This window comes from Epinephelus fuscoguttatus, linkage group LG4 (assembly GCF_011397635.1).
Source record: "Epinephelus fuscoguttatus linkage group LG4, E.fuscoguttatus.final_Chr_v1".
NCBI lineage: Eukaryota > Metazoa > Chordata > Actinopteri > Perciformes > Serranidae > Epinephelus > Epinephelus fuscoguttatus.
Window position 1 is genome coordinate 30,619,572 of NC_064755.1, and position 26,086 is coordinate 30,645,657.

The 26,086-nt window shown below is 41.4% G+C and overlaps 1 protein-coding gene across 9 annotated transcripts in view; it reads right to left on the reverse strand.

The window, feature by feature from the left end:
• Nucleotides 1–3,676: 3,676 nt before the first annotated feature.
• Nucleotides 3,677–26,086, reverse strand: part of LOC125887169 (coiled-coil domain-containing protein 136-like) — a 46,420-nt gene continuing 24,010 nt past the window's right edge. For 8 of the 9 annotated variants that reach the window (XM_049573787.1, XM_049573791.1, XM_049573786.1 and 5 more), the window contains 7 exons: nt 23,336–23,410; nt 20,242–20,544; nt 17,235–17,352; nt 14,054–14,330; nt 13,740–13,871; nt 10,518–10,630; nt 3,677–7,923 (listed from right to left, as the gene is read on the reverse strand). In XM_049573787.1, the coding sequence (XP_049429744.1) occupies nt 7,911–7,923; nt 10,518–10,630; nt 13,740–13,871; nt 14,054–14,330; nt 17,235–17,352; nt 20,242–20,544; nt 23,336–23,410 (1,031 nt within the window). In that variant the 3' untranslated portion in view covers nt 3,677–7,910. The remainder of the gene's footprint in view (nt 7,924–10,517; nt 10,631–13,739; nt 13,872–14,053; nt 14,331–17,234; nt 17,353–20,241; nt 20,545–23,335; nt 23,411–26,086) is intronic. The other variant, XR_007449126.1, reaches the window with a different exon arrangement.

A 26,086-nucleotide genomic window follows, 5' to 3' on the forward strand; every position in this document is an offset into this window, starting at 1 on the left:
CTCTGTTTCTACTTTGCCCTTTTCTGGTCTAAAACATCTTCTGAAATATATTTTAGTCTGGCTGTATTACGAGAAGTAGTGCACAAGAGGCAGGCGCCACACTGTTTCCTTTATTGTAAAAAACATAGGCTGAAAAAAACTGATAAAACGATTAAACTAAGCAGCGCTGATCTAATATAAAGCAAGACTATTATTGCATTGAAATGTTTTCAGAAAATCAGCTTACCATCAACTGTGACACAAGATTGTTTTTTTTGTTACCAGCCGGCCACCATATTATTTCCCGTTGAAAACCTTAAACAAATTCATTTACAGAAATTCAAACATATGTAACTTCAGCGTTCAGTGTGTGGTGGTTAGGTCGCTCTTATTGAGAGTACACAGCGGGATGGAGACAGATATTCTCTTAAGCAGCACTTTATTAATCTCCACACTTCAGCAGCCTCACACTTCCTGGTTACACTTCATTGTTAGGGGTCACATGTCACTTAATTAACCAATGAGATGCTAGAAGGGTTTTGACTGAGGTCAGTGTGTGTGAGATCCAGCAAATTATCAAACCATTTTAAACACTGTTGCTGTGAATATTTTAACATGTAGATATGTAAATAAGAATTGGGAACACAAATGTGTTAATAATTAACTGCACAAACACTGTAAATGTATTTTAGACAATTACTTAAACACACGAATTAACTTAACTTGTAAACCTTACACATACAGAGTGCCCCAGGAATGAGTTAGTATTTTACCACTCATGGTTCCCTCATCTCAAAGTCAGTGTGCCTTTTAAATGAGTGTTTGGTTAGATGATGGGGTTAACACAAGTTTAAGACACTTTTACATTTTGTTCTGTGACAGTAAATACCTCACTTGAGAACTTTGAAGCTTCTAAGTGTCTTTAAAAAGGCAGTTGCTAATAAGTGGCTAAATGAGAATACAGAACGTCATCATGCTGCCAAACATGGCTTCATAGTCTTGTTATAGTTGTGACATTAGGTATTGTATTGGTCCTTTATAACCTAACGTTAGCTTATCACTTACTCACAGTTGTAGGTTTTCTCTGTCTTGAGCAGAAGCAAATGCCACAGCCATTTTCTTATATTTTCTCTGGTCATGTAGCAAAAATTTCTATCACAGAAATACTTCTTTAATGGAAAGATACTTGATATGAAATAAAACCAGTTTATTTTATACCAATGTTTCTGCACCATCAAGCAAAACCATAGAAATTAAATACATTGTGGGAAATATGTTCAGTTAGGTCACCAACAAGAGCTGAGAGTTATTTCCTTTCAACTCACTAAATTCAGAAAATTAATAGGCCAATTTAGACATATAAATGTCTGCTGAAGCCACGTAATAGTCTTTTGTTTTTCACTAAACAAAGAGGACAAACTGACTTCTGGAAATTGACTTAAAACAAATTAGTGTCATCTCCAACTGTGTCAACATGACAGCGTTCATTGATCGCAGACAAGGCCGCATACAGAAATACACATAGACAGTTGAGACAGCGTGTGCGCAGTAAGATTGATCATCCATACTGAAAATGAGTCATTTCCAATAAATATTGTGTTTGCCGTAGGTTCAGGGGGCTGTCATGGTGTTGTGACTCAGCACTCAGTGACATGGCAGTGACACCAGATGCCAGCGCCATCCTTGATGAAGTAGTGGGAGGTAAGAATAACTGTGACACATGCAGAAGGCATTCTTAGGATACTCGGCCTGGACACAGCCAGGGGTCCCCGTGTTGATCTCCCACCATGTGACACAGACATTCTAAAGATTATTTTAGTTTGTTCTTCAACCTCTTTAGCTGTTTTATACTGGCTTGAATCATGAGGCAGAATATTCTACAATAAATATAAAAACAGCGAATTAAACTTTTATATTGGTGTTTGTAAATCGTGTTGTTATCTCATGGTGTTGTAAGACAGAATTCAATAATACCATGTATCATCTCGCCATAAAACTGTACTGTTAAAAAACTTGATATATTATGGTTCAGCTTTCCTGTTTAATAAGTGGCGAAAAAACTTTACATCTTTTATTAAAGAAAAGTAGCATATTATTATTAAAAGTACAATTATAAGTGCACTACCAGGAAATGTACTTTAAGAATCAAAAGTGCGACATATCCTTTTAATTTTGATGCAGCCGTTGTTAAGGAAAGGAGGTGAGGTAAAGGAAGTGAGGTAAATGAGGACAAGAGGTGTCAAAATAAAGAAAAGAGGAATCTTTACTACAGGGGTGTAAGAAAATATTGATACATTCAGGATTCAGGATTACCTCGCTAACTTCAAATGCTGCTTCGTAGTACAGGTCTCTAGAGTCATCACACCAGAGGCCTCTCTCCTCTGCTGCTGGCACAGGAGCTTTTAAACACCTCCTCCATGCCAGATGCCATGCACCTCCTTAGGTAATGCTCACACCTGGGCAGGTCTGCAATGGAGGGGAAGGGGACAACAGCACAGAACACATACAGCCAAAACACCCCCACCCTTAAAACAGTGAATAAATGGGTTGTCACACTGTCACTCAATCACATGCAGGTACTGAGGCAGTTAAATTTTAACACAGTACTGTTACAACAGCCCATAGTCCAGTGATAAATGCTGTTTATTCATAGAAAGGAAGTAAGGAAGTACAAACATTTTTACATTTTATTTAATTTGTATTTAACCCGACAGTTTCACTGAGACGGACCTGAGAACAAGAAATATTCAGAATAGAATCAACAATCAGCATTTATGATGTCATTAAAGAGAGAGCCCTGCTGCCAGTGCCCTGCAAAAATATACAAAATCAATGCTTATATGAGGGGTGTCTACGGTTAAGTAGGTAGTTAGGAGATGTAAGGTAGTCTGGACGCTCTGACAGTATACATGAATAACATGAGATCACTACGTCTTCTTGCCTGTACGAAGATCCATCCAAATCCATGTGTGCGAACTAATCCAAAACCCAAATCACAGGGGCACGCTGTTGACCTGGACACTGCCCACTTGAAATTACATCCTGAGAGACTGCCCATGGCTGCTCTCACTTTCAGCTTCCTGCCTTTTTTAATTAGCTTTTCCCTGTTAGTCTGTCAGGTGAATATATATTAAATATTTAAGAGGGGATTTGGGGCGAATTTGCTGGACAGATAGGCCTGAGGCCAAGGCCCACTTGATTAGGTTTCACTGGTGATCCAGATCTGACATTTACAGTAGACCATTAAAACACTTTTCATTCCTTTACCCACACAGAATGAGACAGAAACCTGATTCAAGATCTGTTGGGAATATTTACAGACTTGGGAAACTAATATAACTTCAGCCCGAGGTGACAGAACGTTGCTCAGTGAGGGCTAAGCTAACTGCACCCCATGACTAGCTCTGCACAGCCATGCTACTTTTAGCTGATTAGACGCACTTGAACTTAGCGAACTGCGAGTGGTGGAGTAATGAGTGTAGTTTATGGGACTCATCAACAACGTTGACACACCAGTTCCTGCCATCTGTAAGGAATCCGTGTCTGTGAGCTTATGTCACGTCTCTGGAGTGGCGGTTATTAATATCCATATACTACCCGTGTAATGTAATCCCAGCAGGGAGACGGCTCTCACTCAGGTAGTCTGCTAGTGATTTCATGAATGAGACTGACGGTGAGGCCACCTTCCAAGAAAAGAAAGCGCTCAGACATCATGTGGGGCGGGTATATTTATTTTCTCAAGTCATTTACAGTACAAAATAGACCTCCAGGTAACAAAATAGCCACAACTATATCGAAAACAACAATGCTGTCAACATGTAAAGCAACAAGCTGAGAACAACAGTGCAATAGAGAAGCTTGTGGAGCTGTGATGAAGTAAATATTCAGGAAATAATAAAAGATAATGATCTGAATGAGACGACATTCATGTGTACCATTGCAGTCAACAGGGATTTAATTTCTATTGCAACCAGATCAGATTTAAAACAGACATTTGCAGTCCAGTGGCACATCACGTCCCTCTATGTGTTTACAAATGTAGAAATAACATCAGTCAGACGTTGCTTATCAAGGTTCTGTTTAATGACAAATGTTTCAGAAAGAAGATCTGAATACATCTCTGAAAATTAATGAGTCATATTGCTCTATCTAGCAACTAAGGTCAAATGCAGTCTGAATGCATGCGATGACTGCGCCAAAGAGGTACTGGGAATGATCAGCGATGCGAGCAGTTCCTTCTGAATAACGTCACCATAAATAAACATTTACACGGCATATAATTTGGCTATCAAATATACGATGCTCTTTCAAAATAGATAAACTTTCTACAAAGCTAGTACAAATGGATTTAAGAAATTTCTCTCCCATAGTACTTTGTGTCGGAGCTATTTACATGAAATACAAAGAATCAACATAACTTATATATTGTGCTTCTATGTGTTTTTCTAGCATGCTTTTCTTCACAAAAAAACATCTCACAAATGTAAACAATAATCAGAGTCCTTCCACATATACAGACATTTTTTGTAATTAATGCTTAAACAAACTTTTTCTGACAGCTTCTTATTTACATGTTTTGGATCCATATCGATTTCACACAACTCTGATCTTTCACTTAAGACTGATCAGTGGTTTAATCAAAGTGTGACCAGATGTCAAATGGTGTTTATCAGATCTGCAGTTTGTCATATGAAGAGTGTTGTCAGTAAACAAGGGAACGCTGGCAGTCAACATTCTCACACTGCGTACCTGAAACAACCTGCGATCACCGTAAATCTAAAGATACACTAGCCGTTAAAATCCTGCCAGAGAGGAACAAACGTTTATTTCCCCACATTTAAATGTTAAAAAACAGACTAGACCTCAATTATCCTACAATTTGTTCCCAAAGTTGCTGAGCTACCTTCACAAGCACATAACACAACTACAGCAAACCATATTGTTAAGTGTAACAATGCAGCTGTGGGTGTTTAGATTTCAGATTTTCAAAGTGAGCTGTGGGCAGGTAGGATGAACTGTGCTGATTTTCCGGCATCTTGGTTAACTGATAATTAAAGAGGAAGGTGGGAGTCGTTTGATTTCAGAGTCAGACACAAGACGGATGAGAGACAGGAGGAAGTGACAGAGCCTGGAGCAAAGCACAGAACCGAACGACACTGTGAAGAAGAGCTGGATCCACCCACGGGGGGGGGGGGGAGTGGCAGGATAGTTGGTGATGGTATTCATTTTTATGTAATTTAATCCAGTTGTGCAGTATGTAGAATTTAATTGTAGCAGGGGAGAACAGGGACAAAAGCATCAGGGAGGCTGCTGCTACAAAGACCTTTTCTCTTGTAATAGAAAAGTCAGGAGCTAGTGCACAGGAAGTACACCCTGCTATTGAGTAAGCAGCCGAAAACCAGTCCAATCCAATCAGTTCTGGCTGAGTGACAGTATTAAAACTGATTTTTCACTCATTAAGTAAAAACTAAGGCAGTTTTTATTTGTTGAAGACAGTAAATCTATATCATCTGTTAGTCCTATCTATAACCATCAGTGAAGGTTTATCATGCTAGCCTATCTTTGGTGCTAGCCAGGGTCAAGTTGACGGAGAAAGGTGAGGGATGAAAGTAACATGGCGTTACTGGTCGGTTTGTGTAGACTGTCCTTGCTGTTAGGGGCCGTACAAATGCTGCGTCATTCACTGCTTGGAACTGAAAGGTCGTGTGCTGGGCCCTACTTTTGTGCCATTTTTGAGCCAGCTTTCAAGAACGTGGCGGCAGGTTGCTCCTGAGGTTGATAAGCAACCTCAACAAGTACTGTATCGTCGTAGATTATTTACCTTTATAAGTGTGAGGGCGTATCGTCCGTGGGACAAATGAAAAGGTCTGACAGCTCTGCACTTAATGATCAACTTTTCCGTATTTATCAGACTGATATTTACAGAAAAGGGGAAAGATATTGGTCAGCTGGGATTGGTTGGTCCTTTGCACATGTTCCAAAAGTTGAACTGTTTATCTCGGGGTGCAGCCATCGTGGCCTGAAAAATAGGCTGTTGGGAATGCGTGTGCACTGTTCTGGCATTGCTCTGGCATTTGAGTGCGCCTGCCACGCGTCTACATTGAAAACAATGAATTTGAGAGCACAAAAAACGCGGCATGTGTACAGCCCCTTTATCAGTACGTTTACATGACATTAGAGAAAACTGATTAATTGTGTTAGTCAGACTAAAATATTCCTTAATTTCCCCTCGGATCCCTGTTTTGATTAATAAAGTACCTGTCTATTGATCTATCTTGTCGTACTAAATCAAATTTCGATCGTGCAATTGGGAGTCAAATTACTCCTGCATGTATACACTTAATCGGACCCAAACTGGCCTAGGCGCTCTGCCCACAGTTTAAACCCCCCCCCCCCCCCCCCCCCAAAGCTGGAATTAACATGGCGAAATCTACATCCAGCGTGCATCTCATCTGTTTAAAATTAAAGCTTACAGCACACACAAAATGTGCAAAGCTATAGAATTGTCCTCCATAGTACCAGTTAGCGGCTAGCTTACCGTAACTAATGTTTTCTGATTGTTTGATCTGTGACCTAATTGGTCAACTGGAAAAAGGTCTGACACTAACAAGCTGAAAGGGGACATAACACCACCTACTATAGAGAAGTCGGACATACCTTCCTTGGTAAATAAATCTATACCCCTCCTGTGCTTGTATACTGGGACTACTGGGACGAGAACAGTAGACCAATTAAATGGCCCAGTCGAGCTATAACCGTAGCTCGACATACCTGTGCATGCAAATGTACTAAATGAAAAAGCGAGGAACACACATGATTTGGAGTTTTGAGTGCGCATGATGGGTGAGGATTTGGATGGTTTAAACATCTTATGCTGACCCACTTATTTATAAGAGAAAATAGTGATTATTCACTACGATAAATTCGACGCATTGGACAAATTTCATACTATGGCGACATTAATCATGATAAAATGGTTTGAGAGGAACACAGTCACTTGTTTGGAGGACTTACTGAGGAATTAAAGAGCTGTATATGCCAGAAATATTAGGTAATTGTTATGTGGTTGATTTACAGTTACAATTTCTTTCATTCTGGCAGAGAGGGGCAGAGTAGCAATGTGCAACATGAATTCTTGGTCTGATTGCGTCTGACTCATTCATCAAAGATGTAAAAAAAAATGGACGGTACTGGTAGAGGACATGTTTGTTATTCACAATAAAATATGGTTAGGCTACTCTAAAAATGCATCTCTGTGCAAAGAGGGAAATACTAAAAGGTCATACTTTTGTCCCTGCTTTTCCCGAGGTCTAATCGCAGGGAAGCAACAAATAATTAAAAGTCAACTTACTAAGAAACAAATGCAAACTGCATTGCCTTCAGTGCATTAAATGTTCACACTCCATGTTGGTCATTATTTTCAGAGACAACTATGAACAATATTTAAACAAACAAATAAATAATGGTTAAATAAACTGAAAACCATTTGGTGCACATTTAATCAAAACCTTCATTTTTATCACATTGTTAGCTAAACAAGAGAAAAATAATATTCACAGACACAGAGGAGGAGTGACACAACACTAGCATACATATAGTGGAGTGAGATCAGTCCTCATGTGGGCTCTCTGCAGGTCAACTCATCCTCATCCTCAATCTCAGATGAGACCGAGCGCGCCGCTCTCAGTGCATGAAGTACCTTCCTCATTAGCATACATTTTCCACTACACAGCTGTCAGCTCTATCACATTTAGAGAATTCCAGTTCGGTCTATTGACATGGCAGGAGAGAAGGAGGGCTGGTCTGAAGCAGACGTCTGTCCCTGTGCAGTTGTTGCCCATCCAATCAACATCGGACGAGAGCTCTCAACAAGCTAGTCATCATTAGTAACACTGCTGTGGCTGCAGTGATAGTCAAAATGGAGTTCCAACCTACCTCACTCCCCTGAAGGAAGACAGGAAAACAGTGGCGTTAAGAGTCAGAAGAAGCTGTTCGTCAACCACAGATAAACCACACTGGGACTTTAAAGGAATTAATAACTTGTATTCACTTTCTTGCAAAGAGTGAGATTAGAAGATGTCCGTTTATTCACAGTGGAGCCAGGAGGCAGTTAGCATAAAAAACTGCAGCAAGGGGAAACAGCTAGCCTAGCTCTGTCCAAAACTCAACAACACATGTACACAAAAAGAATTATATAAACAGCAGTTTGTGGTTTTACATGCTGTTACTATTTCTTGATGAATATTTTATCCATCCGCCCAGCGCTTAAATGTTGTTTCTGCTGGTTGTAGTGATGACAAAGGCTCAGAAAACAATGATTAGCGTAGCTACTTACAGCTCTTAGCTCCCCCAATGACCACAAATTGTTTTGTTTTTGCATTTCTCTTTGTGTACAAATTAAACATACAATGCGTTGATTCAGATATGCTGGTAGGACTATTTTTGAATTTTGGACAGAGCCAGGCTAGCTGTATCCCCTGTGTCCAGTCATTATACGAAGCTAAGCTAACCATCTCTTGGCTGTAGCTTAAAGCACTAACATCCATTCATGGCATCCATCTTATCATTTAGGTCTCGGCAAGAAAGCAAATAAGCACATTTCCTAAAATGTTGAACTGTTTCTGTAAATGATGTATTCAGAGCCACTGAAGGAAAAAATTTGTTATAATTTGCCAAACTGCCCACCCGTCCCACGTCCACCTTCCATTAATGTTTAATATCATTATCTACCTTCATTTACTGGAGATTTTTCCAGGCAGTTTTGGCATTTCTTCAGTTTAGACCCTCCCAAAACAACCACCACCCTCAGTGAATCTTGGGCAGTCATTTATATTAAAGGGTTAGTTCACCCAAATAATATATTTTCTCACTCACTTGTGGTATACACAACGGAAAATAAAAGAAAGCCAAAAGACATTTTCCTATTGACTTACATGGCAAAACAGACTTGTTTCACTTTTACTACTCCATTCGGTCCGATGATATTTGTAAAGTTGAAAAAAGCGACACAATTGAATCATTTTATCCCCATTCAGTTTAACGGAGCAGTGGCTAGCTTGGCCCAGGGAAGTCTCTAGTGTGCCTGCTCTATGGGCCACACACTGCTGAAGCAGTGCTGATCATCTGGGTGGTTTTAAATGTGGCAGTTTAACTTTTTTGGCTTCATGTGCCACCGAGTAGTTTTCATAGAAATGAATGGTACCTCACATCCGGTGCTGTTTCCAGGGGTCTCATATATAAAACAATGCATAGGATCCATAATAAAAATGTACATACGCAGGGTGTTGGTGGCTTAGTGGTAGAGCAGGCGCTCCATGTACAAGGCTGTTGCCGCAGTTCGACTCCAGCATGTGGCCCTTTGCTGCATGTCACTCCCTCTCTCTCTCCCCCCTTCACACTTTTCTGTTCTATCCATTAAAGGCTGAAAATGCCCCCCCAAAAAATCTTTAAAAAAATAAATAAATAAATAAAAATGTACATACGGACAAAAGCAAAAAACGGTGTGCGCCAATAATATTCAACAATTTCTACAATCATGCTTCCACCTCACCATCTGCTTTGCCAATTTCCTGTCCTCAAAATGTTTTTGTGTATGGGTCAAAGTTTCTCCCATCAAGTCTGTTTTTATAGATTACACCTTTTCCATGGGAAGTGGCGTATGCCTCTTTCAGGCCTCGTTTTGTACGAACGCAGTGTTTATAAATGAGGCCCCAGATCTCTTTACATATTCATGCTCTTTACATGCATTATGTTTTTTCAAAATAAACTTCTGTTTCACAAGAAATGTGAAACGCTAGTTAAATGCACACAGGGCCGTTTCAAAATAAACTTAAAAAAGAGAAACATGAAGAACGCAATAATAAAAAAACTCTTAAGGTTTACTTTCTTGGGTTTAAGCGACAAAATTACGTGGTTATTTTAAAGAAAAAAATCAAGGTCTGGCTTAAAATAAGTACGTTTGTAACTGATGCACACTACGTATGTGTGTATATTAAAACAAACTGATTGACTTTTGGTTTCTCAAGGGACATGAACAGTGGTCTCCTGAGTGATAGTATTGTTTGTCAGCATAGGGAGTGTTTGACCCACCCTATGCTGACCTTTTCACTCTTTATACAACATCAGTTGCTTGGAGCATCAAAAAATTTCGCCACTGGGTGCGTCTCATACTGTTGTTAAAAGGTGCCTTGGTGCGTTGGTATTTGACACCCAGGGCTATTGACCAAGCGTCAGTGTTTGATGGAGTGAGACCAGGTTGCCTGATTAGCACAGGTAATCCAAAGAATACATATCCATTATATCAACCAATGAAAACTGTTGACCGTTTTTGTGTTTTGTGTATCGGGGCAAGACATTACTTTCACCAACGGTTTTCATAAAACCTGGGCAAATAAACCCAAAACTATCTGCATAGCCAGATACTGTATGTAATAAACACTGTTTTTTATGTTACTTGGGTGAACTGACCCTTTTTTAATCACAGCGTTAAAAACCTTACGTAGCATTACGCATCAGATAGAGATAAGCTCCTCCCATACCTTGCCCTCTGGGACGCCAGCTCCGACAACCAGCACCAGATCACAGCCAATATTACAATCATTCCTATGAAGGGGATGGAGAGAACAGGGTGCTCAGACGGATGGATGAATATCTGAGGAGGGAATAAAAACAAACACAAGGACCATGGGGATGAAGGGAATGAATGAATGGATGGACTGAAGAATCAAAATAATAAAAACACAGATAAAAAAAGGTGTGACAACAGCACGAATGGATCACCACTGCGAATCACTAAATTAAAAACATGACATGGGCTATGGCTGTGATATAAAGGGGGTAGGGGGGTTGTGATGGAGTGATTTACATTTCCTGTTAAACAAAGAATGCATAACTGTAAGGTGACATACACATCAACTCAATGTGAGTATGTGTGAGCAGTCCTGTGTGGCATTTAGTGGCTGCGCGTGATGTGATGGTGACAAAGAAAGAAAGACGAACAGCATGAATGTTGCGTCTAGCATATGATGGTACTTTTGTCTCTCTATCCTCATTTTATTGTTCATTTGTTTTTAAGTTTTGCTAAATTTGTCATCGTACAGGCTGAGAGGTCATGGACATTCAGAGAACAAGGACAGCATCAGAGACAGGCACGGGTAGACAGTTTGACACAACGCAGAGACATCTCATCATGGCTGTTGCAGACAAAACACAGACTTTAGCCCTGTTTGTTTCTAACTATAAAAACTAAAGGACCATATTACAGTGCAGTACTTTAAATTGCTTCCAACCAATTTTTTGTTTTGTTTTAAGGATTTCTGGATACATATTTTCTTTCCTTAGGCCTACACATAGTGTGGCATCCATTCCTTTTAAAACTGTGTAAAAATCAACTTGCAGAATATTGAGTCTGTCTTGGTGCAGTTGAAACCTCAGATTATCCTCAGGTTGGTGCATTCAGGGGTCACACTGTGCTGCGCTCGCAAACTGTGTTGTCAAAAAGCCAAACCCAGAGGACGAACCATAGGCAAATAGAAACATCTCGAAAAGGGCGCTGGATTTGGCACTGTAGCTCCTCGCGCTAAGAAGGTTCAACTAGAGAGTTTTGGATGTTGGAGTTTACTGTGAGCGCTTAAAACACAAATCCTGCTGGATTTATAAAACTATCCATGTTTTCAACACTTTGTATGCAACAATAAGTAGCTAATTGTTTAACTATTTTAGACATGTGTCATTTCACTGCAAGTTGACTCTCACACCTTGTTAAAATGAACAGAAACCAGTCTTAAAGGGACAGTGCATCCCCACATCAACAAGACATTTTTCCTTTTACCTGTAGTGCTGTTTGTCAGTCTAGATTGTTTTGGTGTGAGTTGTCGAGAGTTGGAGATATGGGCCGTAGAGATGTCTGCCCTCTCTCGAATATGATGGAACTAGACAGCACTCAGCTTGTGGTGCTCAAAGCGCAAAAAAATTGATTTAAAAAGTCAACAGCAATGTCTCTTTCCAGAAATCATGACCCTGTTACTCAAGATAATCCACAGACCTTGTTGTGAGCAGTTTCATACAGGAACTATTTTCTTTTTACCAAACTACACTCACTGTACCACAATGCAGGGAAGTGTGCATCATAGTGTGATATGGCAAGCTCAGCTATGCTTGCAAACGTTACAGCTCAGCCAAGGAAGACACCACAAGGGGCCGCACACATACCGCGTCTTTAACCGCCTGGAAAACACAAGGTTGGGCGCTGGGTGCTACTTTTGTGCCAGCTTTCAAGAGCGCTGTGGCAGGTTGCGTCTGAGGTTGCCAAACAACCTCAACTAGCACAGTACCATAGCCCATTTACCTGAAATCCTGAGTGCAGAGCTGATCTTCTTCCAGGTGCTGTTTATGTGTGGGCACAGCGTCCATGAGTAAGATGTAAAGCTCTGGTAGCTCTGCACTAACATGATCAACTTCTTCTCCATATTCATCACAGACTGATATTTACACAAGAAGGGAAAGATATCTGTTGGCTGTGATTGGTTGTTCCACGTCACATGACATGCAGTGCACGCTGCTGCATTCCAAAAGTTGGACTCAATTTATTTTAGAGCGCAGCCGTCGCACCCTGAAAAATGGGCACGCAGGAACGCGAATGCGCTGCAACGGCGTCGCTCTGGCCTTTGAGCACGCCTGCCGCACGTCTACATTGGAAATAATGAATTTGAGGGTGCAAAAAACGCGGCATGTGTAGGGCCCCTTAGTGTTTGCACTGTCATGAGCATGTGCCTCTTGTTCATGAGTAGATACACGCTTCCTTCTGCTGTTGATACGGTCGGTGGGTGTAGTTTGGTGGCAAGAAAATAGTTCCTACATGAAACTGCTCACAACAAGGTTCTGTGGATTATCTTGAGTAACCAGGTCATGATTTCTGGGAAGAGACTGCTGTTGACTTTTTTAAATGTATTTTTTGGCGCTTTGAGCACCACAAGCTGAGTGTCATCTCGTTCCATTATATTAGAGAGAAGGCAGACATGTCTACAGCTGATATCTCCAACACTCTGCAACTCACACCAAAACAATCTGGACTGATAAAGAGCACTACAGGTTAAAAGGAAAACCATGTATTTTTGATCATGAGGTGAACTGTTGCTTTAATGTAGGAAAAGAGCGTTTAAGATCTAAAGGTTCAAAGGTCCTTTCATTGTGTTTTCTCTATTGACTAATATCTGACGGCTACATAGGATTCACTGACAAAACAGGCATTCTCTGCTCGAAATGCCTTTTTGCAGGTTTTGTGTTTTGGTCCAACAACAGTATAAAAAGCATTACTGTCACAGAGAAGTTAGAAGACAGACACATAGTGGGGGCAGGAAAGGTTCCCCATCCCAAAGCACAAAATAGATACTGATATGTGCTGACAGGCCAGGTCAGTTCATATCAAAACATATACTGCTACAGTATGACACACATAGAAAAGTGGGCTCAACAGACACAGGATACAGCAGGTGTGATGTGAAACGTGTCAGGTGTTAGTCAACAGTGTGGGTGCAGAGAAAACGAGCTTCTTAATCATGTAGTGGTTGAAAATTCTCATAACTGCATCTAGAATATGTTCACATTCATTGGGAAACAACAACCTGCTCTACGGATGCTTTAGCAAAACTAACCACACAGTTTAAACATCCTAAAGATTCTCAATAATCGCATTAAAATCAGCTTCCCTACTTCTTCTACCAACTGTATATTACTGTATTATTCATGTCTTTCCCTCTCACCTGAGCCCCCCCTGACAGCTTCTCCAGCTCTGCCTTGCAGCGCAGCAGCTCCTCCTCCAGCTCCGCTCTCTCCCTCTGACTGCTGTCATACAGTACCTGCAGCTCCTGCAGCTCCATCTTCAGCCCGTCACACTGGAGGACACAGAGGTCAAATTCTCAGTCTCTCCTCACAGCAGCGGACTGACTGATTGCATTCACTGAAACCAATTTTAGTGTAATTGATTGACATCGATTGGCTGATTATGGCTGACCTGAATCTGTCCATGTTTTAATCATTTTATCATAAATTCCCAAGGCATTTCTTAGCGTCATACCTCTCTCTGAACCTGTGAGGCCTTCTCCTCCGCCTGTTTGAGCTGGTCCCTCAGGGAGAAGATCTCACCCATGCCTCCGTTCCAGCTAGTTGGGGTCATTGGCTTCCCATCGAATGAGATATTCTTCTGGATGGAGGCGTCCACCAGGCGACAGTTCCCAGACTGAGCCATGGTCATGTAGCTCTCTGTCATGACCTCATCCGAGCCGGTCTCCATCTCCTTCCCCTCTGTTCCCTCCCCTCCGTCCTCTTCTTTCAGTGACAGGTAGACACTGGAGCTGATGGGGAAGATTACATCACAGTTTCAGTTTCAGCTGAAAGAGATGAAAGTTTGAAAATGGGCTCCAAATGGGCTGATCATTTCCACGATCAAAGGCTAAACATGATTGCTGTTATTTTATATGATGACCAGCATTTGTGTTGTCAAATATAGTATGTGGAGGTTTCATCATCACTAACGGACAGCTACGTGACAGAGACAGCAAACTAGCTTGACGACATGGCCAAACACAAGTATGATGCTAAATGTATTACACTGTGGACCTTGAATTAATGACTAAGGACAAATCTGAACCTCGGGGCTGGACCAGTTGGGAACCACTGATTTAGACTAATTATAATGACTGCATTATTAAATTTGTGGGCTGAAGAATTGCTAATATACTTGGACAACTGATTCCTAATTACTTTAAGGTCAGCTACTCGACGTCCCTCTGCTGACCAGTAGTGGAATGCAACAAAGTACATTTATTCAAGTACAAATTTGAGGTACTTTTACTTGAGTATTTCAATCTCATGCACTTTCTACTTCCACTCCCCTGCACCTCAGAGGGAAATACTGTACGTTCACTCCACTACAATTATTTGATGAAGTTTGATTACAAAGTTTTGCACACAAACTCTATAAAAAACTTTCAAGTGCAGCCAAAAGTGTAAGTCAGATGATTCGTTAATAAATTGCAACTATTTTGATCATCTTTTAAGTCATTTATAATGCAAAAACATTTAATGGTTTTTGGTCTTGGCGTCCTCTCTTACCATATCTGGACTGGATGAGTGCATCTGGATGAGAACCACATCTGGATATACATATTAAGTGGATGTTTTCCCTTCATCCTTTATGGTTTCCTTGTTCCTGCTCTCGTCCATGACGGGCTGTGTCTGATAATCATACATGGATTAGATGTATTGCTATGTGCTTTTGTTATTAACCGACTGACTCTGTTGAATTTAGGTGTCAAGATCCCTCTTCCATGTGTGTGTGTGTTTGTTTTTGTTGGGGTTTGTATGTTAAATTTGAAAAAATATATTTCATGGTTCCAGCTTTTCAAATATGAGGACTTGCCGCTTTTGTTTTTACTAACTTTGAATTATTAAATTGATGTAAAATTATCTCCATTTAGTACTTTTACTTTTAGTACTTAAATATATTTCCCTGATTGTACCTACATACTTTTACTGAAGTAACACTGCAGGACTTTTACTATTAAAATAGTAAATTTACAGTGTGGTGTTAGAACTTTCACTTAATGGTAAATGGACCTGTACTTGAATAGCGCCTTTCTTGTCGTCCGACCACGCAAAGCGCTTTTGAGTCTCATTCACACACAGATTCATACGCTGGTGGCCGAGGCTACCATACAGTGCGACACCTGCTACTCAGTTTTTAACACACTCACACACTGATGGAGCAAATTGGGTTTCAGTATCTTACTCAAGGATACTTCGACATGCAGTCTGGAGGAGCTGGGGATCAAACCACCGATCTTCAGATTAGTGGACAATCTGCTCTACCTCCTGAGCCACAGCCTTAAGTAATGGATCTGAATACTTCCACCACCACTTTTGCCATTACTCGGTTGTTAAATGTCCTGTAACACCAGTACTGACACTAACATTTACATTGTAAAAGTTTATTTAAGAGTACGTTGATTTCACTGCTGCAGAAGTTCTTCTTACAGCCTTTATTTGGTGGCTTCCCTCCAATACTTTGGCACGTGCCAGAGTCTCTGCACACAGCACAGCACCTGCCTTTATGTAATGTTTAGGTAACTTATGATCATGTGGGATTCATCATTCAGCACACCTGGGTGAGAGCGGATTTGGATAATAAAAACGTTTGGTGCATCTGACTTCTCTTATTTTTTTCTTTTAATAGAATATTAAAAGAAAATACAAGAGAAATTTAAGAGAACGTTGCTGCATGAGGCCCACTATTCTTTTATTATTTGTTTCCTATTACAGACATTTGTGTAGCCAGCCTTGTAATGGAACTGCAGCTGAAGATTATTATAATTTTGGACTATTCAAATGATTATTCTTTTATTATCAGTTAATTGTTTAGTCTATAAATGTCAGAAAACAATATTAAAAGGGCCCACCACAATATTATTGCTTGTTTTGTCTGACCAACAGTCCAAAACCAAAACTTATTTCTTTTTTAATTAAACTCAAAAAGATGCAGAGAAAAGCAGCAAATTTAAGAAGCTGAACTGGAGAATGTTTGGCATTTTTGCTTAATAAATTAGTTGATTAATCATAATTTAAAATCCTGTCCTACTACAGGGTTCATTTAGGAGCTGCTCTGACCATCATGCTTCTCAGCTCCGAAGCAGTCTACTGCAGAGAATCAGAACCTTATTCTTGATTTATAGTTATTACTTTGTGTTAGTTCTCCGTGTTGCACATATTGTTGTCTTTGTCTCTTCTAACTCTCCTTTATCCCCTTTCTTCTTCCTGTAAAGCACTTTGTAAATTCTGTTTTGAGAAGTGCTATAAATAAAGTTAGCTTTGTTTTTGAGGCATCACAGGATCTTCCTCAGCAGATGGAGTGTGCCCAGTTTCCCATCTGCTGAGGAAGATTGTGGGATGCGCTAAAAAAAATTTCATAATAGCTACTAAATAGATCTTGTTGGGAGATTATTTTCCAGGTTGAGAATCAATTTTCAGTCTCAAAATGTTTGATTTATCTACCTATCAATTAATTAACTAAAGGTTCCTGCACTTAAATGTAATCCCTCGTATGATGTTACAGCTTCACTGCGGTGCTTAAACAGGTGGCCACTCTTTTTTAAATGAGACATGACGTGAGTGGCTGTGACGAGGGGTAGTATTCCTGAGGGTATCCCCTCCAGCTGATCCGGTAAGCACAGCTGATGAGTGAGCAGTCATTGACCTCTCACCATGTCCTCTGTCTCTGCAGCAGCTGCAGCCTCTCAGAGAGACGTCTGTTGTCCTCCTTCAGGGTCTGACACTCCTCCCTCAGCATACGGCACTCCTCCTTCAGCAGGTCCACGTCACCTGACAGAGCGAGGAAGGTCAGACATGAAGATGTTAAGAGGAGGTCATCTTTAATGTTACTGCTTGAAGCTGTAACATAATGACAACATGCGTAGAATATATTTAAGGACTAGTTTGACAATTTAGGAAATGTGCTTATTTGCTTTCTTGCCGAAAGTGAGATGAGGAGCTTAATGTCACTCTTTTTGTCTGTTAAAAGTCCAGTGTGCAGGGTTTAGGGGGATATATTGGCAGAAATGATGTATCATATTCATAACATTCATGATTTCATTAGTTTATAATCACCGGAAAGTAAGAATCATCATGTTTTGGTTGCCTTAGAATGAGCCAGTTATATCTAAATATGGAGCGGGTCCTCTTCCACAGAGCCTGTCTTGTTGTTCTACACTAGCCCAGAATGGACAAAGCAAACACTGGCTCTGGACAGGGCCCTTTGGTTTTTTTTTGCATTTTTGTGTTTTTGCATCAGATAGCATAGTTCTGTATGCGCTTGCCAAACAGGGAAGTCTCAGTTCTGCAGCCCCACTGCTAGATGCCACTAAATCCTACACACTGGCCCTTTAAATGTGAAGCTACCACCAGCAGCTGGTTAGCTTAGCTTAGCATAAAAACTTAAAACCTGGGGAAACAGCTAGCCTGCCTCCATCCAACAGGAACACAATGTACAATCTACAAGTACCTCTAAAGCTGACTTAAAAAATATATCTTCTTTGTTTGATTAGTAGGAAAATGAATGCCATTTTACAGGGTTATGTGCTGGACTATTTTTTGGCTAGGACCCATTGCCAGGCAACCAGTGGAGACTCCAGATGGGTACTACTGGTCCTGCCCCACGCCCCCAGGAACACCGCTCAGCCTTGCTTTCAATTTTTTCCAGTGGCCCCTCATGGTATCTCAGAAAATAAAAGCATTTCCCACATAGACTGCCACCATAAAAGAGATGTCTGTAAAACTGCTGACCATATACCTCGAACTGCAGACAAGGTCAATAATGAATCTTTCTCTCTTTTTTTTTTAAAGATATTTTTATGGGTTTTGCCTTTAATTGATAGGGAAGTGAAGTGTGAAAGGGGGAGAGAGAGGGGGTATGACATGCAGCAAAGGGCCACAGGCAGGAGTCGAACCCCGGCCGCTACGGCAACAGCCTTTTACATGGGGCACCTGCTCTATCCACTAAGCCACCGACGACCCCGATAATGAATCTTTTAATTATGAATTTTTGATCCATGGAGTGTTTATATTTGTAAAACTTTCCTTGAGCCGAGAAAAGGGTTTTAAAAATCTGTGATGCCGTCAGCCGACCAGGAACTCGCAGGCAAGGCCAGTAAGAGAAACACTACTGCATGTATTCAGTGGGCTACATACCGTGAGTAGTAAACCCAGACACTGGTAAGTTTTTGGTGATTTTTTTTTTTTTTTTTTTTTTTTAACTTTTTGGTAAATGCACCAGGTAATCAATTCTATTCTGTCAACAAATCCATGGACTGTTTAAAAATAATCGAAGTAGCCACCGTGACATCACCCACGGGTTGGTGGACTTGACTTTGGCATTTTGGCTGTTGGCATCTTGGATTTTTGGAGCCGAAAGAGCCTATCATTCAAAGCAGCTAACTTAATGATGATAACTATGGTGATTGTCTCATCATAGTGAGGAACTGCAGTTTTTGGCACTTCCACATTGGCTTCATTTTCAGCCTCAGAGGTTGCTGTTTGGTTTTGCGAGGTCACAGTGACTGAGTGGATATTTGTACCAAAAAAATTTTTTTAAAGATTATTTTTTTGGGCTTTTTTGCCTTTAATGGACAGGACAGAGTGAAGAGAGAGAGAGAGAGAGTGGGGGGACGACATGCAGCAAAAGGTCGCAAGCTGGAGTCAAGCTCGCGACCACTGCAGCGAGGCATCACCTCTATACATGGGGCGCCGGCACTATCCACTAAGCTACCAACGCCCTATTTGTGTGAAAATTTGAAAAATTAGGTTGTCCTGGAGATACTGCATTCATGACAATGAGACGTACAAGGTCACAGCGACCTTGACTTTTGACATTTTACCACTAAAGTGGAATCAGTTCATTGTTGAGTCTAAGTGGACATTTTTGCAAGTCGGTGTTGGCTTTATTTTTCAGCCCCACAGGTTGCCACTTCGTCTAACCACATCACGAGAGCAAGAAAGCAGATAAGCCTGTTTGCTAAAATGTATTCTCTTCCTTCAGAATGGAGCCAAACTGTGAGTTAGATTGTCCCTGCATATAAAATACATTTTGTGTGAGGTTTTCCTGAAACAGCCCAACAATAAAATTACATGAACTCCCCTCCCTCAGTCCCACCCAAGGCTCAGCTGCAGAGCCCAGCGATGATATCATGTGTTAGAAGTGCGTGTCCCTCCCCCTCATGACTTCATGTTCCTGGTATCCTAAATGCACGCACACACACATCTGCACACACACACACCACTCCTCTTTCAACGCTCAGTGACCACATTTGTAATATTTATTAAATCTCAGAAATGATTTATGTGCTTGACTGCGGGATGCTAACATGATGTGAGCATGGAAGAAGAACATCCATAACATCATGCTTTGTTTTCACAGTATCAGCCACAAAGACGGAACATGGGCTATTTGTGAAAGTAGTAAGCTGGATAAATTCCACAGTGCACACAGAGACAGTCCTCTCACTGATGGCTGTTTACACAAGGTGTGAAGATGAAGTGTAAAACAGAGACTTATTGTGTTTTAACTTTGATGCGCTGAAAGTAAAACAATATGGAGAAAGCATGTACGCGCACTACAAAACCACCTCCACCCTCTCACTTTCATCCTTCCTATCTTTGTGTTTTTCTCTTCTATTACCACACTGATCTCTCCTCTCCCTGCTCCTCAGCCCTCACCCTCTCTTCTCTCCACCTCCCTGCGCTGGCTCTTCATGCTGATCTCGGCTCTCAGCGTGGTGATTTCCAGCTCGTACTCCTGGGTCTCATCGCTGAGGCGCTGCAGCTCGGCCCGCCGGCGACACAGCTCCTCCTGCAGGGATGCGATGTCGTTCTCCCTCTCTGCCGCCGCCTCCTCTGCCGCCTGCTGGAGCAGGAGCACCTCCTCCTGGGCGACGCGCAGCTCCTCCTGGGCCTCCGCCAGCTCGCTCTCCTTCTCCTCCTCCAGGCTGTCCATCTCCTCCTGCACAGAACGCAGCTGGGCTGTGGGGAGAGGAGGAGAATGTTTTCTGTAAGGGGGATGTGTGGGTGAGACTGCAGCATCAGTATGGGTGTATATAGATGTGTGTTTGTGTGTGTATATGATCTTACCTGAGGTTTTGAAACAGTGAGCCTGCATGTGTTTGTGTGTGTGGGTGGTGTTCTCCTGCATGTGCATGTGACTCTGTGTGTGTGTGTGTGTGTGTGTGTGTGTGTGTGTGTGTGTGGGTACTGTTTGAAAGAACAGCTGATGTAACTGATGGTAACAGACCTTTTTCTCAGGGTCAGATTCAGATTATTAGCTTAGTGTTTTCAGGAAAGGAAAATCTTCTCTGTCTCTCACAAAAACAGCAATGAGAGAATTAATGCCAGATAATGGCGATTAAAGCAGCAATAAGCAGCTTAAAAAGTTAAGAAATAATTCTTGTACACGTACAGATGCGTCATGAAGTAGTTTGGCATTACCTCAACTGACTAAAAGTAAGTTACAGCTCTAAAAACACTGCTCTGCTCCTCCTTTTATATTTTTCTTTGTGTCTTTTTGTGTAAGGATTGCTTTTGGGTTTCTCTCTATCTCAGGGCTGCCCAAAGTGTGGCTCATGGGCCAGAGTTGAGCCGCCATAAGGGTCAGTTTGGCCCACCAGATTATAGAAATATATACATAGACGCACTGTGTCAGCCTTTTGCGGTGATACGTCAACAGTGCCGTCATATCAGAGAGTGTAAGTCCTGCCTGTAAACACATGCAAGCATAAAGCCCTGTTGCAATGAGTCGTTTTTATATTAATTGGTATATGCTCTACGTGCAGTAGAAAAAAAGGATTGTGTGCCGGGCTTACATTAACTGAAGTACTTACCTGGTAGAATACCATTAATTATCATGAAGAATTGACCTTTTGCAAAGCCCTGCCCCTTTGTGAAGGTTCGACAAGCTCTCGGAGTAAGCATGAAACCCACACTATAACTAACTATCAATTAGTTACAATTTTTTTGGAAAAATGAAAGAGTGATTCCAGAGAGAAGCAGACAGAGGGGTCTACAGTCTGTGTTTGAAGGATATATCCAGGATGTCAAACTGACTCAGCAGCAACAACAGGTTAAAAAGACAAAGATAGTTAGAAGCTAAAGCCGAACTATAGGCTACAGATCACAGTGTAAAAGTGAACCACCACATCACTGCTGATCGCCACAGAAGACAATGAATATAAAGGGAAACTTTGCTGATATTGAACCAGCTGTGTGGCATCGCAGTGTGTGCAGATGAACGGTGTTTGGCTTTGCCCCCGTGCCCCCTTTGCCTCAGCCGCCATACAGGCAGGGATCTCCAGTGGAAGTCAAACAACGTTCATCTGCGCACAAAGTTTCCCTGCTTCCCTTCTCTGGTTCCTGTACAGCAGGGTCTGTCTTATGAAGTCGTATAATCATTAAAAAGCAAAGGCAGCATGTGTATACATTCAGTAGGCTATATCTTCAGTAGCTAGCTAGCTAACCCTACACTTGATTGATTTTGGTTTTGGAACAGGGAAGAAATGTATATCTTTTTCCAACCTCTCCAGGTAACAAGTATCATTAATACACGACGTGCCCCAGGCACAACATTTAGCTCCAAATCCACAAAACCAGCCTGAAAATGAAGGAAATCTGAGACGATTGCATTAGAGTCAATGGAGCACAGCTGTGTTGTTGTCGGACCCTGGTCTGAGCTGGCCCGATGCTATGTTATGATTGGCCAGTCTGCATTCCGGTGCGGGAACAAGTGAAGGGTAAATTCCAGAAACTCACATTCGTCAACCATGAATTCAGCTTATTTTTTATGCTTAAATACTTATGGAGACATCTCTGTATAATGTAACTTAATGGGGAAGTAACGTTAAACAATTTTTCAACTTGCTAGCGTGCTGGCTATATGTTTTGTCTTTATAATACAATAATAATCTTAATATGCAGGATCCCTAATTATCAATTATATTTCATAATCTGAGCACAGCAGACAGAGAGACACTTTGGGAAGACAGTTTGGAGCGAGTGAGGAAAGAAAAAAATAGAGAAACAGACAGTGGCACACAGACAAAAGGCATTTCAACTGAGGGAACATAGTGCCGAGTACCATTTTGCATCTTAACAATACAATCCAACACAACAGGTGTTTGCTTTTGGTCTGTGGCCCACCATTAAGTTTCAGTTTTGGCCCTCTGAAGGAGAACATTTGGGCATGCTTGCTCTATCTTTTTCTTTTTCTTCATTTATTTTTCTCCTTCCTGTACCCAGAGCCTTTATCCTCATTATCCCCAGTTGTACTGTGTTGGCTCTGATGTGTGTTTCATTGACCCCTCATGATTGAGCACGAATCTCATTTAGGCTTTCTGAAGAATAATTGTGTTTCTGTGTGAATGATTTCTTTACATAAGACGTTATTTTAAAAAATAGTCGCACAAAAAGACAAAGCCCCCAGATCAATCAGCTGAATCATTGCAAGCATTTGACGTGTTGTAGTCAATCACATGCCAACGTACTTGTGAAGCACCGGAGAGCTTGGGACAATAGAAATCCATACAGTGACATACGAGATGTAGGTCCTGTCGATTTATGCTAACAAATTGTTTTTCACCGGCAGCTTACAGACGAATATTGGCATCGACTGTTGACAAACATAAGAAATGTAAAATGAAGTATGTGATTCTTGATTTATTTTTCCTGTTTCCGTCGTTGATTGACCAAATGGAATAGTCATTGTGCAAGTTTATCAGAGAACAGAACAGAACAAACATTTCTGAGTGTTTTATGACGTTAGTACCTTGTAGATTCTGGATCTGCCGTGTGAAGGCTTCAGCCTGATGGGCACTGGCTAGACGCTCATCCTCCAGCAGACCTGGTGCAGAGGTGAAGTGAGGAGAGGAGAGGGAAGTGGGTAGAGAGATAAGAGGAAAATGTCAGCAGGCCAATAGAAAGATGACAACTTGATAAGCTGTTCAACCTTGAGGCATGACTGAGTGACACAAACAGTTCTATGTGTCCGTCTGAGTGTTAAACACAATGTGAGCTGCACCGTCAGTGTTGCTGTAAGATCTGTTGGTATATGAATTTCATAAAACTCTCTTCCTGCATATAAGAACTTTTAAGTACAGCAGAACAAAACAAAGATGATTATTTTGGCTGTATTTTTTCCACAGCTTTTGGTTTGCGGCTATTTTTGACTTCCTATTTCCTTTTGGTCCTTATTAGTATGTGATGCCAAGTCATTTCTCCAGCATACTTCGGGCAGATTCACTAATGGCTTTAATACAACAACAGCTGCTCGTTGGAGACACAGGAAGGTCAGTTGAGCCTGCATATTCTTAAAGGGCCAATTCACCCAAACTACAGATAAAAAGAGATTTCTACCAGCTGTGACAACATTGCAATGGCTGGCATTGTTTTTTTTTTACGCCGTGAGTCTGCGTGTGTGTGTTCGTCATGGCAAAATGTGGTTCTGGTGACACCTAACACTAGCTGGAACTACCACTGTACAAATTGTGTCGCAGCCATGCAAGATGCAGTCTGTAAATTTCACAGGTGTGTAGTTGAGATCAAAATGAAGGCCAAGTTTGAAGATGGGTGTGGTCTAAGCAAGAGGACCTGAAACAGGGGGGTAGGAAGTAGGAAAGAGGCCATTGGCCCCCAAAATTTACACCCCTGACTGACAATCGCTTTAAGGGTACTCCTAGAGTTGTCTTGCTTTGGTCCAATCAAGGACTAATTTTGTTACAAAATTGCATAATTGTTTAGAGTTTGTTTGTGTTCTCACGGCAGCATTTACACACAGACCAGATTAAACACCTTGTGCGAGAAAGCTGCTTTGATTGGTCAGAATTTAACAATGCCTGAAAAATCCAGGAAGTAAACAAACGTAAATGCGACACTTTCTAATGTCACAATGGAAGGACAACTATGTGGGTTGATTTTAGCGCTGGTAAAATATATGGCAAGTGTGAAAGCACCCTAAGTCACGGATAGCTGTATTGCGGCTGGACTGACCCCGTGGCAACATTTTGGCTTTGCATTATCAAAATTTAAATCTGATTTTTTACCCACTAGTGGCATGGCTTCAGGGATGGCAGTGTCGGTTGGTCCACCACTTTGATCCAGACTGAAATACATCAAAATTTACGGTATGGGTTGCCATGGCATTTTGTACAGACATTCGCAATCCCCAGAGGATGAATGCTACTGGTTTTGAAAATCCCTTTTCTTTTTCCTCTAACACCATCATCTGTTTGGTGCTAATAAGTAAATACGCCAATATGAACATGATGAACACAAGCTGCAACCTTCAGGGCTGAAATATGGACGCAACGCACCCAACGGTTTTGAACTCTACAGCTAATTTCCCCGTTCATGACAACTGTAGCTTTCAGGGGATGAATTTGTATTCAACACACCCATTGAAATTTTATTAAGACTCAAAGTTATGCATTTATATAAGGGACTTAATGCATATTAAGGGCTTGGTCCTGCTCTCTGCGAGGCGTTACCACCTTCTATGAGTCAGCTCCACCTTCTCAGTCCAAATATGGTCACTTCTGGTTCAAATAATCCAAGATGGCATCTGACAAAATGCCAAACTAGAGGCTTCAAAATGGCAGACCACAAACCAATTGGTGACGTCATGTTGGCTACATCCATTATTTTTATACAGGCTATGGGTAAATATTATATCTGCCTAACATCAGCATTATCACTATGAGCATATTAGCATTCTGACATTAGCATTTAGCCTCAGTTTAGCCTCACAGAGTGCCTAGCATGGCTTCAGGCTCTTAGTCTCACTTAAAAAACATTTAAATCTCACTATCAGGGCGCCCACCTCACCTGGTAGAGCAGGCACCCCATGTACAAAGGCTTTGTTGTTGCTGCAGCAGCCGCAGGTTATCTCCTCTCTCCCTTTCACAATAATAAACTGGCCTGTCGATTAAAAACAATAAAAAACCTTAAGAATGATCTTTTAAGAAATGCACTATCACCATTTTCATTGAGATCTTTCAATCAGTAACATCGCGCTCCAGATTTTTCTTCGGCTCGGATGAAGTCTCCTCCTTTCAGGAAACAGCAGCATATAGCCTAACTGGTGAGTGTAGTTTGATTGACAGCTTGCATTAAAATCGCCTATAGACCCCTGATCTTAGCCTACACCTCATCTTACATCATTCTCTACACCATGTTCACTCAGGACCCCCACCACCTCCACCGCTCCACCCCCCCAACAGCTGTCAGCAGCCTGAGCAGCTGACTGTTCCCAGTGGGAGTTGACCCACAGTGATTTCTCGTTGTGGTCTAGGACACCCAGTCTGGAAGCTTCGCTCAGCATGCACGCAGTTGTCTGAGGAATGTCTCTGCCACTGCCAAACAAACAACTGAGCTCACCACGCCATGTCTTTTAGTATGACACGCAGTCATATACACACACTGAACTCAGTGCAGCCCCATACCCAAGGTCTTACGCAGTGCTCGTGTCCCTGAACATTAAGCTCATCATTTCTAAGGTATGATGTGATGCTCCATTTAGTGC